A 15,018-nucleotide genomic window follows, 5' to 3' on the forward strand; every position below is an offset into this window, starting at 1 on the left:
ACCATTCACACTATTCCCTGCCACCCAAACCCTAACTACAGATGCATCGGACTATGCATGGGGGGGCTCACTTGGCAGGGAAGTGCATTCAGGGCAAATGGAACCCAAATGAAATGCACTTACATATCAATCAAAAGGAAATATTAGCTGTACAGAATGCTCTAACAGCCTTCAAGGACTACATTCTTCCAGGACAACTAATGGTAAAGACGGATAACACCACAGTTATGTGGTACATAAACAAGCAGGGGGGGTACACATTCCTACTCCCTCTGCAGACTAGCCATGGCATTGTGGAACACAGCCTTGAGCTACCAAGTGCACCTACAAGCACAATTCTGGCCAGGAAAATTGAATACTCTGGCAGACGGACTAAGCAGGAGTGGAAACTGGAACCAAGGACTTTCAACATGTTGACAAGTGAATGGGGGTGCCCAGACATAGATCTATTTGCCTCTCCCCAGAACTACCAGTTGGACAAATTTTGCACAAGGACTCCCCACAAACAAGCCTGGAAAGTGGATGCTCTGTTCTTCAGCTGGAAAAACCTATCCATCTATGCCTTCTCCCACTGACTCTGCTCTCCAATATTCTACTAAAAGTCAAACAGGACAAATCAAGGATGATCTTGATTGCTCCAGACTGGCCACGCCAACACTGGTACCCCCTCCTGTGCAGTGTGTTGCAATTATCTCCATGGCACCTGCCACAGACCCCTTCCCTGCTGTCTCAGCAGGAGAATCAAATTCTGCACCCTCAGCTTCCAACACTGAACCTTGCAGCATGGCTAATCACTTAAATTCACCCTTATCATCCCTCAGCAAACCTGTGATGGATATCATCTTGGAGGCAAGAAGACCTAGTACTAGAAAATCTTATGCTGACAAATGGAAAAGATTCTGTGCCTGGAACCAGTCTGATGAGCACAGCAGTGCCCAGTTTACCTCAGATGCTTCAAAAGGGCCTGTCTTTTTCCTCCATTAAAATCTACACCTCAGCTATTTCAGCTCATTATAACACAGAACCTCCCCTCTTCTCTCATCCTCTGCACAAGCAGTATCTCAGAGGGGCAAAAAACTTGAGGCCACCTAGGAGAGCTCCAACCCCTGCCTGGGATCTTAACTTTGTTTTGGAGAAACTCACTCTACCTCCTTTCAAGTCAGCTGCTACTGCAGACTTAAAATGTCTTTCTTGGAAAACAGCCTTCCTTTTAGCAATCACTTCAGCTAGAAGGATATCTGAATTACAGGCCCTTATGGCAGTGGAGCCTTTCATCATCTTTCCTGCGGACAGGGTATCCCTCAGAACCAATCCATCCTTCATGCCCAAGGTGGTATCCAGTGTGGCTCTTAATCAGTCCATTCATTTGCCAACCTTCTTTCCCAATCCACAGAACAAAGGGCAATGGATTCTGCATTCCTTGGATGTGCACAGACAACTTAGATTCTACTTGGACAGGACTAAATCTCAAAGAAATTCTGAACACCTGCTGGTAGCATTTTCTGCGGTGGCAGAGGGGAAGGCTATTTCAAAACAAACCATTTCTAAATGGATAAGCCATTGCATTCATTTCTGAAAACTATTTCTAAATGGATAAGCCATTGCATTAATTTCTGCCATAAGCACCATGGAAAACCTATCCCGCAGGGGATTAGATCTCACTCCACCAGGGCTGCATCTACTTCTGCAGCCTTTCTCAGAGGTGTTCCTACCAGGGACATCCCAGAAGCTGCTACCTGGAGCTCTGTACATACTTTCACCAAGCATTATCATTTACCAATTTTCTCTAAATCCAGAGCTGGCTTTGCCACTGCTGTCTTGCAGGGCCTTATATCTGGCCCTAATGCTGTATAAACTCCTCCTCACAACCATAGTTTTGGGAATCTACCCAAATGTAATGACTGCAACAGTGAAACAAGAACAACATAGTACAGTTGTGTACACTTGCCATAAATGTAGATGTTCCGAGTGTATTCACTGTTGCAGTCCTGGTTACCCTCCCCCTTCCTGCCCCCTAACTTTTTCTGGCTATACCTCTACTTTCCTTTACTATGCTTAAAAGCCTTTTTGGTGTGTTTGCTTTTTGTTGGAGGTACACCTTTGTGTTTTTATATTTATTTCCTCCCCATTAGGGGGGTACCTGACATCTGGGGCAAGAAAAACTGATGTAATGGCGTTGGCTGCATGTTTTATACCCCTGACAACCTGACGTCATGGAAGAAGGGACAGCAGCCGACGCAGGACCCAAGACTTTGTTATTCAGGCCGACTGAGGGCAACCTGCCAGCAGATTCCTGGACTACGTCTTTTTCCACAATTCAAATATTTCCTCTGATACTAGAAACAGAGATCTAAATCTTCACAACATTTAACTAAAATCAAGGTGGATGATAGGTTCATAACCTATCATCTCCTTAACCTCTGGAATAAACTTCTCCTGCATGTTAAGCAGTACAACTTGTTTTCCTTTAAATACAAACTAGATGACTGAATGAGTGAGTATTCATAAATTTACTCCAGGATTGATCAAGATGGCCTTTCTGGAGAAAAGGGGTACAGTTTAATGGAGGGTACTGCCACGGCAAAAATGGTTACGGGACTCATCGACCTTGAAATATCTATGAATCCATGAATCTTTTCAAAAAGATGCATAACCATGTTAAGTTCTGTTATTACAATTCAACAATTCAACCATCTAATCACCACATTCTACTTAAATTAATGGGAATCAGTAATTCAAATTAAAAATACCAGGAAAAAAAACCTTTTCATTCTTTGGCATGGAACATGTTAAGGGTTCTGATTTGATTATAAATTAATTATTTAGATTGCAAGAATATGAAATGTGATGTATGATTACTAATTAATAATCATGAAATGTATTACCTAAATTTAGTACAAAATGTCCATTTATCTGTCAGCCTCACGTATTTCACACAAGCGTGCACATACACACAACACACACACACATATATATATATATATATATATAAAAAAATGTGCGTAAGCATGCAAAAAACCCACATCCTTATACATTTATTGTAACAAATTAATTTTGTATTCTAGACGTCATGGTTGAAAAAGTCCATTTTGGAACAAACACTTGCCATGTTAACAAAAGAATGTTGAAATAAATAAACAAACATAGGTGAGATAATACTGCAGGAAGCAAAATAACAATTAAAAACACTGTTATTAAACGTACTGCTCTAAGCTAGTCAATATAAATCGTGTGTGTTAAAACTGTCCCTATAAACGAATGAGCTAGGAAGCTCTGCTAAGCTGTCAGTACACACTCCAGTCTATACACGTTTGGAAAATCTATTATAATGTGAGTACAGCTGTTACAGTGGAGTCAGTTAAGGCAAACAAATTAAGAAAGGATGACTGAACTGCACAACATGAACACATGCATCTTTTACAACTTCCTCACCCACCTTCCTGCCGTTTAGTTCTAAGGCTGTAGAGGTTTTACAAAAATACAGTCAAACGTAATATAGGCTTTGTGCTGATGTAATTACAATGGATTGCATCAAGAAACTGATAAGATAAATATCTGATCAAACTGTAAATGGACTTTGCTTGAAACACCACTTAAGTCACTGCTAGATATTTCTGAAGCACTACAAAGGAGGTTAAAAATCATGATTTGTTTAACATAGGAAACCAAACATCTACACCTTACAGCTCCATGCAAGACGAAGAATAACAAAATTCATACTGCTGAAGTATAAACCATTTGGAAGTGAATTCTGGGATTACAGTTTGCCAAGCTGACAATGATTATTTAAGTTATATTCACCTGATAAGCTTTCATTAAAAAATAGATAATGTTTATGTAAACTTATAGATTCATAGGCATTCCAAAGCAATCAAGTCTCAAAACCATTCACAAATTGCCAGTGCACTCCCTCAGGCCACATCTGATTTCTCCAGAAGGGTTGTATCAGATAATCCTGGTCTGGAGTACATTTGTAAATAAACATCCAGTCATCTACTTTATGTTTAAATAAAGATGGTGAATTGCATTGCTTAGCAAGTACGGGAAATGGGAAAGTTCACTCCAGAGGAGTAACAGGCATGAGGTTATAAACCTCGCTCTTCACAGTGTCTTGTCTGTTGATAAAGATTTAAGCCCCTAGTTATTAGATATTCATCTTATGGAGAAACAAGAGGACCACAACAAATTCAACCATTAATAGCATGGTGAGTAAGACAGAGATCTTCTCTCAAATATCTATAAGACACTACCATAGAAATACATCAAAAACTGTCGGCTCTGAAAACTTTTACACAATTTGAAAGTTGTCAGACACTTTACACTGCCACACAACAACAAAATAAAAGCAAAAAGTGTGGCAGTACGAAATGATTAACAGCTCTTAAAGTTGTTGGTTGGTTACAGGAATACTTTGCTTCTGCTTGTTAGACATTTCCAACGTTAACGGGCAATAGACAGGTGCAGCGAAACCTCCCCATGTACTTTTAAACAATTCTAATCAGATCTTCAATCACAACTTCAGTGTGTGTTCTCAAAAATGGATTCCAAATAAACCCTCGAGCCTCTCTCTAGATTAATTTCTTTGAACCCACTTCTCAAGCACACATTAAACTGGTTATATTCAGTGACCTGAATATAATCCCAGATATTTTAACATATCATTTAGACTGCTTATGGTAGCTACTTTTAAATTATTTTCGCTTGTGCTAGTCTATTAAATATTACATATAACAAATAATTACAGTATCTTAGAACATATCTGATATTTCTTCATTAACAATACTACTGCTACATGGCTGTCTGTGGTCACAGGACGTTTGGTGGTATCTACACAACCACCACCACAAAAGTAGTAAAAATGTTTACAAAACTTTAAGACTTCTTAAACATACCACAAATATGCAGAAAATGTTTATAAAGCAAGTATAAGAAGGAAGCCTAATATTAGAGCTTGTAATAGTAGAGAGATTTCTTTTATGAACACCATAACTGTTATCCAAAGGTGATTTTATGTTTGAAGACCACTCACTGATAACAGTACATCTAAACAGCAATGGATTACTAGTGCTTGCTATGTTTTATATTTATTTACATGGGGATAAAAGCATAAGAGGTAATATTTACCTGATCCCAAGCAAAGATATTCCCACTGTCGAAAACAAAAATAAATCCCATTGTGAGCAGGCAAATCCAGATCACTACTGCAAAAACCTTCAGCCATCTTTGAAATAAAGAATCCGTGCAGGTAAGGATTAGAAATGCTGTAAACAATACCAGAATGATGACCACTGTAATTAAGAAAGGAAGTTCATTCCCAGGGTTCTCGTGCTAGTAAAAGATAAAAAAAAAGTTTTATGTTTAAAAATGTGTGCAAGTTCATTAATATCAATATTTATACTACATCTATAAAATTATTACAATCTCAGCATGTTAGCAGAAATCCATTCTGATCATAATCATGTGGATTCACAGCCTCAACCCTTTGTCTTCAGTTAATGTTTACTTTAGATTTGGAGGTTATATTGTAAATTAAGCAATGGGTTGTGCAACTAATACATAACCATGCATAGTGCCTTGGCTTTTAACATTCTTTCACATAATTACAACTTTATGACATCATTAGCATGTAAAATAGATGCAATTCCTAAGCATGTGTTGTTAATGTGGCAATAGTAGACCATCAAAGCAAACACATGTATAATGCTAGCATAAATGTCAGATCATACCTCTTAGCCAAATCAACCACAGATTTGTTTTGTACATATATTCAATAAATTGACAAATTTAAGGCATCAGCAAGTACCGCACACTACATTTACATTTTCATAGCTGACTTTAAATGTAAATACCAGCTGCAGTACCATTAGCGATGATGTCCCTTCTTCAGTTACCTGCTGTTTATTTACATTTTTATTACTGAATATGCCTAAAACACAACACCAGGCCTCTGCTTGTAAATACTTCATCTCCCAAGCCCCTGCTTACACTTACCAGGGATACCTGAACTAGACAAAGATTTGGGATGCATGGCTAGACTTAAGAAGGCCCTAGTGGTCATTAGCCTAGTGCACACCTCTGAACGTATAACTAAACAAACGTTTACATTAATATTCCCTCTGAAATGAGGATACCTAGTACACGAATATGGTTAAAAAAAATGCAAGTGTTAGGATTCCTGCAGTAATTCTTCGAATGTGATAATATTCTTTGAAACTACGACACTGCAGTTGTGAATGTGGAGGTTATATTCCAAGTCTGAGGGTTTTGTATGTTAAGAGTACTCCCCCCTATGGCAGGTTAAAATGTCCTTAGATATAGTGATTAACAGAGGCATTGGGGCAGATTCCTCCTTGCTGGATGGTATCAAGGTGATTACCTCCTGCAAAAATGTTTAAAAAGTATGAGCATTTTTCATGAATCTGCATTTAAATGTTCAAATCCCATCTTAATTTTCACAAATGTGGGACTAGATATCAATTTTTGAAAGTCAATTAGGGACCCCCCCATGCTTTTAATAAGTAGATAGGATTCACATGACCATCAGTGAAATGCACCCTTTACAGCTCATTATCACACAAAGATAAATCATCTCAAAAGTGAATATCTTTGTTTCATCAAATGCCCTCTGTGCTCACTATAAAATGCACCAAAATCATTTTTGTAAAGCACTGTCTACAGGGATTGGGCTGCCATGTTTTTTTTTGTTTTTTTTTGATGTAATAGAAACTAATTTACTGAAGGGAATTCAAGAAATTTAACATGAAAAATCTTACGGAAACTGGCTGTCTACAGGGATTGGGCTGCCATGTTTTTTTTTTTTTTTTTTTTTTGATGTAATAGAAACTAATTTACTGAAGGGAATTCAAGAAACTTAACATGAAAAATCTTACGGAAACTGGCTGTCTACAGGGATTGGGCTGCCATGTTTTTTTTTTTTTTTTTTTTTTTTTATGTAATAGAAACTAATATCCTGAAAGGAATTCAAGAACCTTAACATGAAAAATCTTATGGAAACTGGCCAATGATTAATTTCATTGTTTACTGTCATGTTTAGGTAGCGTTTTCGCCTCACAGTAAGACGTCCTGTTTGATTCTCAGCTAGAGCGTCTTCTGTGTGGAGACATGCATGAATGGGCGTACCTTCATTGAAGGTTGTGCGTCAGGGCTGGCAACTCGGTACGTAAAAATCTACTGCCAATCATTAGCAGACCGGAGTTCCGCTGTGGCGACCCCTAACCGGGAAAAGCTGAAAGACACAACAACAACAACTGTCATGTTTAGCTAGATACAATGGCAACACTGAGGTTAGACTACAGGTACAAACAAGGGTATAACTAGGCATACTCTTTATAGTCTACTAAGTAGAACTTTCTAATTACTACTTAGAGAAACCATGGATTTTTTTAGGCCATACTGTGTCCTCAACAGGCAAAATTACCACCTCCAATAAAAATTATATGGATTGAAAAAAACATTTATTTAATAGTTTTTAGAGGGAGTATGATAAAGTGCTGGTGGGGTTAGCATGTCCATTTTTTTTAACTGCCAGGTCAGTTTTTGGGGAGTAATAAGAGCAGATGAGTACAAAATTAAATTCTCCAGCTACAACCCCTGGGTACAAATGTAGAAAAATAAGGTTCACTGGTTACTACTCCATTATCCTTCTGCAGCTGATGAGACAAGGGTTCAATTCTTACTCTAGCACTGTAGGAAAAAATATCAAATCTCATCTACAGTAACCAGCAACATTAGCCTGGGGTCCATCAGGCACAACAGCTTTCAGCCACTGAAGACCTCTGAAGAGGCACTACACACATCCAACACCACTTTACAGAACACAGTACTATTTTCTTATTAAGAACAAATGGACTGAAACCACAGAAGATATCTGGACACTTGAAAACTGACCCCTCCTTTGAAAAAAACAGCCAAAGAATGCTGAAATGCTTTAAAAATAACTTTCATCTAGAAAAATATGCAATGGTACTTCACACTGTCCTAAGGAAGGTCTCATTAATGTTAATCAGTTCTTCCCAGTTGTGTTAAGGGTCTCCACACATTCCTTCTTTGTTCCTGATTGACTGAATTTAGAAAATGGTTTTGGGTAATTAAATACTTAATATTACTTCGTTAATTACCGAGGTGACAGTCAGGTAGTAGCGGCATTGAGAATAAGCTGCACAGCTAAAACCACCAAAACATGCATCTGTGACCCTACTTTGACTTTCTGTCAATCATAAGTCCCATACTTATCAACTGGTCATTTTGTTCCCCATCATTGGGGTTAAGGTTAACTAGGAGGGGCCATCATTTACACAGTCATCTGGAGTGGTTCATATTTTTTGTTACTTAGCCCTACACCACAACACGCACCCACTGAAGTGCTGGGGAGGGGGCTTGCAATAGACTGACCACAGTGACCATCCTCTCACTTCCTTAATGGACATTCCCTTCAAGAAGACTTGCACCTCCACCTGAAGCACTTAGTGGTAGTTTCACCATTCCTTACAAGCAAAACTGTACCATCTCATGTGCTGTTGAGTGCACATAACCTTCCCTACCAACCCTCCTGGGAGAGGCAAGTAGGTGTTAGCCCTTCAGTGCTCCTTCTCCATCCCTGTTTCTTCCATGTCTGGAGATACTAAATGAACCCTCGTCATTGGGGTCATAGTCAAAGCTCCAGCCATCTTTGCCATGGAGCTAGGCTGTTTGTGGGTACTTTCAAACCATGATTCTTTCATCTCACAGTGATGCTTTCAAACATCTCACTGTGCCAGAAGTTATGCGACTCACACCTGGTACACGTGCTTCTAAAACACACCTGCCCATAGCTTTCTTCAGTTTCCTCATTAAAAAAAATACTTGATATAAATTTTGATACATAGCAGAGAACTGATGCAGACACTTACAGTGACCAATAAGTATATGACAAAACAAAGGTACTTATATTTCCTAAGAAAACACTTTTCTATGTGACAATACTGACTTGTATAAGTTCCGTAATGGTCTATTTTGACATTTTAAAAGTTCCACCACTTGAACATTACATCATTTGTATAATCAGTTAACCTATAATACTTGTGCTTTACCACTGAACTTACTTTCATTTTACCTTTACAGCATTTTACCCACAAAGATTAAATTATAAAATCATACCCTGTTCAACCCCTAACTGCTTATATCTTAACAAGCAATCCAATTTAAATCATTTGAAACCGCTTCAGATTTCCAAGCTTCACGCAAATATTCTGTTTCTAATCCTCTCAACTGTCCAGATTTTGGCTTATATTTTTGGTCTGTTCCTCCTAAAACTTGTGGCTTTCTGGCAAATCATTGAGGATTGAAGTCACTAAATAATGGCATGCATTTAAGTTTCAGACTTCAAATTCTTCAGAAAATACATGCTAACATACATCCTATTTATTTTAGCAACTTTCTACGTTTGTAAGAGTAATATTTAAAATCTGTCCCTATTTTCGGGCCTTCATTCCCCCCATTATTTTAGGCTTTGTCCAGATTTCTTCCTGGAAGAGGTTGAGAAGTTATCTCTGTTTGCACATAAAAGTGAACTATCACCCAGACAGCTGTACTCTATCTAGGATTAGTTTGCTAATTAAATGTTTAGGCAAGCAAGTAAAGGTTCAGTAAGACAACACTGTGTCTAATGAACAAAGTAAAATAAATCCAAAAACAAGCACAAGTGGTCCAACTGATATGGAAAGCAATAAAACTTTATTAATACCAACAGTAAGCACTTTCATCTTTTTGAAAAGTACTTAATCAAATTGCGTGCAAACAGTAAATCACTTAAGTAATCACAATATGAATCGATGATTCAAATTCCATCAATAAAGAATGCAAGCGCTTGCACACACACACTCACACACACACACACACACACACACACACACACACACACACACACACACACACACACACATTAATGCTTAAGGGGCTTGGTTTTAAAGATCCTTTTAAAACTCACAATTTCATTTGAACCTGGCAGGCAGAGGTACAGCTGAGGTCACCTAGCACCTTGGGCCACTTCCTGATCTGGTACCCCTTAACATCATTCACTGAGGAGCAAAAAAAAAAGCAAGCGAAACGCAGGAGCCAAGCAGCCAGCTAGATCAGGTTTCTCCCATCCACAAGACAGGAGCAATTTGAAAAAGGCCACACACTGGTACTTGGTCCCATTTCTGCACCACACCCTGACTCTCCTTCCTAAGTTAGGGGAAAAAAGGTATTTTTCCTTAACTGCAACAAGCTGCTACTGGTTCCCACATCCCCCAAATTATAGATACCAACTCCATGATCATACAAGAGTGAAGAAAAGGGGTGGGGCAAAAAAACATGCCTCTGGCTTGTAAGACACACAATGGCAGAGTCCACAAGGACTCATAGGTGTGTTTTTTAAACATGAATGACGTGCTGCAATTGCATGACTATGTTTTGTTTAGAATACTGCTTACCATGCAACTAACTCAGAAATTTGTGTCTACATTATGGGCAAACAGTAATAGGAATGTGATAAATCTGAAACACTTTGATTCTCTTACTGAATATAACCCATAATAAATCAACAAGATTGTGGAATATATATATCTATCTATATATATATATATATTTTTTTAAATTTTAATCTAGATATTTGGAGGCAATAATTTAACAATACTGTAAACCATGAATAAACCACAATTGCAAGCACGGTAAATTCCTCCAGGAACAAGTTAGAAATACGCCAAAAGCAAACTGAAAGTAGTGAAGTCACAAACCACTGGTAGAGCAAAAAATATCGCACATATAGGATTTCGTCCTGTAGCAAATGGAACTTCATCAGATAAAACATTTTCAAAAAACCATTCCTTTTAAAAAAAACATTAACCAATAAAAATACCTCAATTAGTACACACCTTCATAAAATAGCCAATAAAAAACGCTGATTTAATCATATAGCACTATGATTAACTCAGTGTTTTTATTGGCTATTTTATGAAGGTGTGTACTAATTGAGGTATTTTTATTGGTTAATGTTTTTTTTTAAAGTAGTGTTTTTTTGAAAATATTTTATCTGATGAAGTTCTGTTGGCTACGGGACGAAATCCTGTGTGTGTGAATAAAAAGATATTTTTTATTCTACCAGTGGTTTGCGACTTCACTACTTTCAGCTTGCTTTTGGCGCATTTCTACCTTGTCCCTGGAGGAATTTACTGTGCTTGCAATTGTGGTTTATTTATTGGTGGCAATAATTACCATATACGCCACAATGATGGGATTCAGGCTAAATACTGTTATATGTGCAACACAAAGAAATACAACAGAAAATACAGTGCTGATGTGCTCCATGATGTACCATACATTAAACATCATACATTTTTTATCCCTTCCCATTATTGGTAATTAGATTTGGACAGAGTTATAAATCATAAAGCTTTCACAATAATCATTCCTCTCAAACACTTAGAGCAAGAAATCTGGACAAAGGCACAAAGTCCCAAAAATAGGGACAGCTTTTAAATATTGCTCTTACAAACTTAGAACATTGATAGAATAACAGGTTTTGCATTAACAAAATTTCTGAAGGGTAAGAAGTCTGAAACTCAAATGTCTGTCATTTTCTGACATCAATCCTCAATGATGTGCTAGAAAACTACAATTTTATGAACAGTAGACCAAAAATATAATGCAAAATTTGGGACATTCTTTGAAAATCTGTACAGTTGAGAGGTGTGCAATAACTGTCTATTCTTTGGGGTGGATTTACAATGGATGATAACCATTATGGGGTACCCTGCATTTTGTCGAATGCCATTTCTTCAACAAATACAGGGGGGTATGGTTTAACATCGATGGTATGGATTGCCAAGCGATGAAAATGTTGATGGCTTGTAATGCTGACACAGGTAAGTTGGGTTGGAGGGGTGAATGCGTTTGTATGTGTGTGACAGTTAGGGTTAGGGTCAGGGATGATTGAAGGATATTTGTTGTATGTTTGTGTGTGCGTTTACGCATTTTTGAGTTAGGGTCAGGGTTATGGTAGGAGACAGACAATGTTGTTTGTGTGTCTGAGTGTATCTTGGGTGGCAGTGTTGCAGGAAGGTTTTTATGAAGATAAGATGCAGGGTTAGAGTTGATGGAAGGGGCAACATTAGGCTGCACCCATTACTATGGTGGAATTTATGAAAGAAAAACAGTGGCAGCCAGAAAGAAAAGGATGGCTACAAACGAAAACACCTGCAGGCTACATATAGATTTCATCTTTTTTTTTTTTTTTTGCAACTCAAAACTTCTTTATTAAATGTACAGATATGACAAAGGCAATCTTACATTTATGTAAATAAAAACATACAAAATGATATCAGCTTCAGTTTACAACACAGACACCATTGAAACAACTGTAGTTGTAAACATTATACATCACTTATAAAACATCCAGTCATTGTTAGTTAAGCATTATATAGCTCATTCAAATCCTGCCTCTTAAACCTCGCTCCTGCTCTGCATATATTGTTCCCAAAATTCTCATTTCATATAGATTTTATCTCCACAAAACTGTAGCCTATGATTCAAAGCTCTTCATATCTCAAACTTGGTTTCTTCAAAGCAATCAGCTGTTACACTGCCTTTAAGTAATTAATCCCTACAGGATGCCAATAGTACAGAAATTTTGCACAAGGAAAATCTCCACTGTTCAACTGAATCCTTATGCTGAGTGGCTGGCCTGTTTAAAACTTCACTTGATATGATATGGGCTAGTAAGGGGTGACTTAATTCTTGCTTATAAATGCCTCAGTTATGAATTACCAGCAATTACCACGGAGAGAAAAATCACTTCTCATTCTTAATTAATTAGCAATAATAACTATATAGCTAACATTTTCTCATTAGAGTGATTTCTGCATTTGAGAGAAGCCACAAACCTAAATAATTTCTAGTTACATCTACATCTTGGCAATATATCCTATAAACCCTACATTGAGGAGTACAGACTCCCCATTAATAGCAACTGAGGTCCCCATGTCTTTCATTTGCTTATTACTGTAACTCTGCAGTTGCCTTTCTTGTGTGCTGATGCCATCACCACAGATTTTGCTTTAAAGCAGACATTATCCCACAGTACAGCCTAAAAGCATAAAGGCCTACTATAGCAGGCTCATCACTTAACTAATAGTCCCCTTCTCTCATCCATGCAAATCCGTGAGAAATTCATGATCCCAGTGACTCACTGGTTAGTCACCATTGAAGTCCACTGTTACATCTCTTTCAACAACATCATTATTCCAGCACAAAATTCCAACATCCCAACCCTGATCCTTCTTCAGTACAGAAATACAACACGGCTCCTCTACTGTTGTCAAGTGCATTTCCCAGATGTATACTTACTTTAGAGTGTTCGGTAACCTCCTTACTTAACAAGATACTGGCCTAAATTCCAACCCTACTCTTTCATACCACTATCAACCATGTAACCAATATTTTAACATCTTCACGTCACGTTTCATTGTCTCTGCTGGATAAAAGACATATGAATTCCTACAAATAAGATTTCTAATATCCCACTGGGCAGCAGAGACATTCCAAGCAATGTCCATCACTTACTGGAGGATATTGTGTGTGTACAAGGTATGTGGAAGCATGTATATGTTTTATGAACATCCCCTCAGTACATACATTCTTAAAATGAAACTGAGAAAATGTGTGTGTGTGTGTGTGGGGGGGGGGGGTGGCGGTGCAAGAATCTTCCTTATCTTGCTCCCCATACTGGGTAGTTTTGCTTAATTCTCTCTCAGGCCTTTTTCCATTTCTATATCCCATAAGGTATTGCTGTTGCCATTACTGAAAGCAGTAGGAGAGGTCATTATCAGAAACCAAAGGAATGCTAGTCTCAGTACTTCAGGCCCAGATTCTGGTACTACATCATCTACGGATGTCACCAAACAAATGTCCTAAACAACTAACTATTGCATACTGGGGCTTTTAGTGGATTAGAGCATAAATCTCATTTAGGACTTTGAAACTGACTCTCTAGTTATAAAGATTACAGCAATGTAAGTCTGCGCTGTAAATTTTCCCTTAGAAATAGGCAAGCCTCAACTCAAGTGCTTCAGATCAGCTGCTCTTATTGCAGCACTTGCTAAACAGAAATCAGCACTTGTCCTAATCTCCTAGACAGCACTATTATTCTCCAAATTTCCTAGACAGCACTATTATAAGACCCTCGATCATCTGCAGGACTTGAGTTCAATTTACTCTTCAAAGCATGTCCAGAGGTCAGCTTCAGGTGTACTCTCCAGTTCATCTGGTGGAATTGGGCATCCTAAGGCAATGTCACAACTGCCTCATGTATACAGACAATCCTCTCCTCTTACCTCTAGACACAAACACTTGTGACAGATGCAAATACACAGCCAGACTGGAGGCTAAGCACTCTCAACCCATGACTGTAACAGACAGTCAAGAGGATAAGCGATACACTTGCATCACACCACCTGTCACACATGAATCTACAAAACAAGCACCAGCAAAACATACGCATAAATAAACAAAAACATATTCGGAGGCACTAGGTACCAATCTGAAAAAGAAACAGTGCCCTCCAAAGCAGACAAGCAAGCAACCTGCACCCCCAAACACAAGCCAGAAAACACATAATTCACCTCAGCAGTGTGCCTCACAACAGCCCTTAAGGCAAAACACCATACCTAACACGCTAGTAATAGGAGACTCTATAGTAAGGCACACGGATGTTCCACTCACCAGGCTGAACAAGCAGAAGGTTACTGTCAGCTGCCTGTCAGGTGCTAGGATCCTCCACATAACACAGGCACTTAGGTCACTCCAGAACAAGTACAAGTATGATGCTGTCATTGTACATGTTGGTGTGAATGATCTAAGACGTACCTCCCTGGACTACATGAAAAGAGACATTGAGGAGCTCTCTGATCATGTAGCCCAAGCTGGTATGACCCTGACCTTGAGTAGCATACTACCTTCACCTAGAATGATACCACAATACAC

General features: G+C 38.3%; 1 protein-coding gene across 2 annotated transcripts in view; it reads right to left on the reverse strand.

Annotated features, from left to right (window-relative positions):
• Positions 1–15,018, reverse strand: part of ADCY7 (adenylate cyclase 7) — a 2,777,509-nt gene that overhangs the window by 1,182,046 nt on the left and 1,580,445 nt on the right. For both annotated transcript variants that reach the window (XM_044081980.1, XM_044081981.1), the window contains one exon: positions 5,125–5,328. In XM_044081980.1, the coding sequence (XP_043937915.1) occupies positions 5,125–5,328 (204 nt within the window). The remainder of the gene's footprint in view (positions 1–5,124; positions 5,329–15,018) is intronic.

The sequence above is a fragment of the Protopterus annectens genome, chromosome 8.part1 (genome assembly GCF_019279795.1).
Source record: "Protopterus annectens isolate FY-2018-M chromosome 8.part1, PAN1.0, whole genome shotgun sequence".
NCBI lineage: Eukaryota > Metazoa > Chordata > Ceratodontiformes > Protopteridae > Protopterus > Protopterus annectens.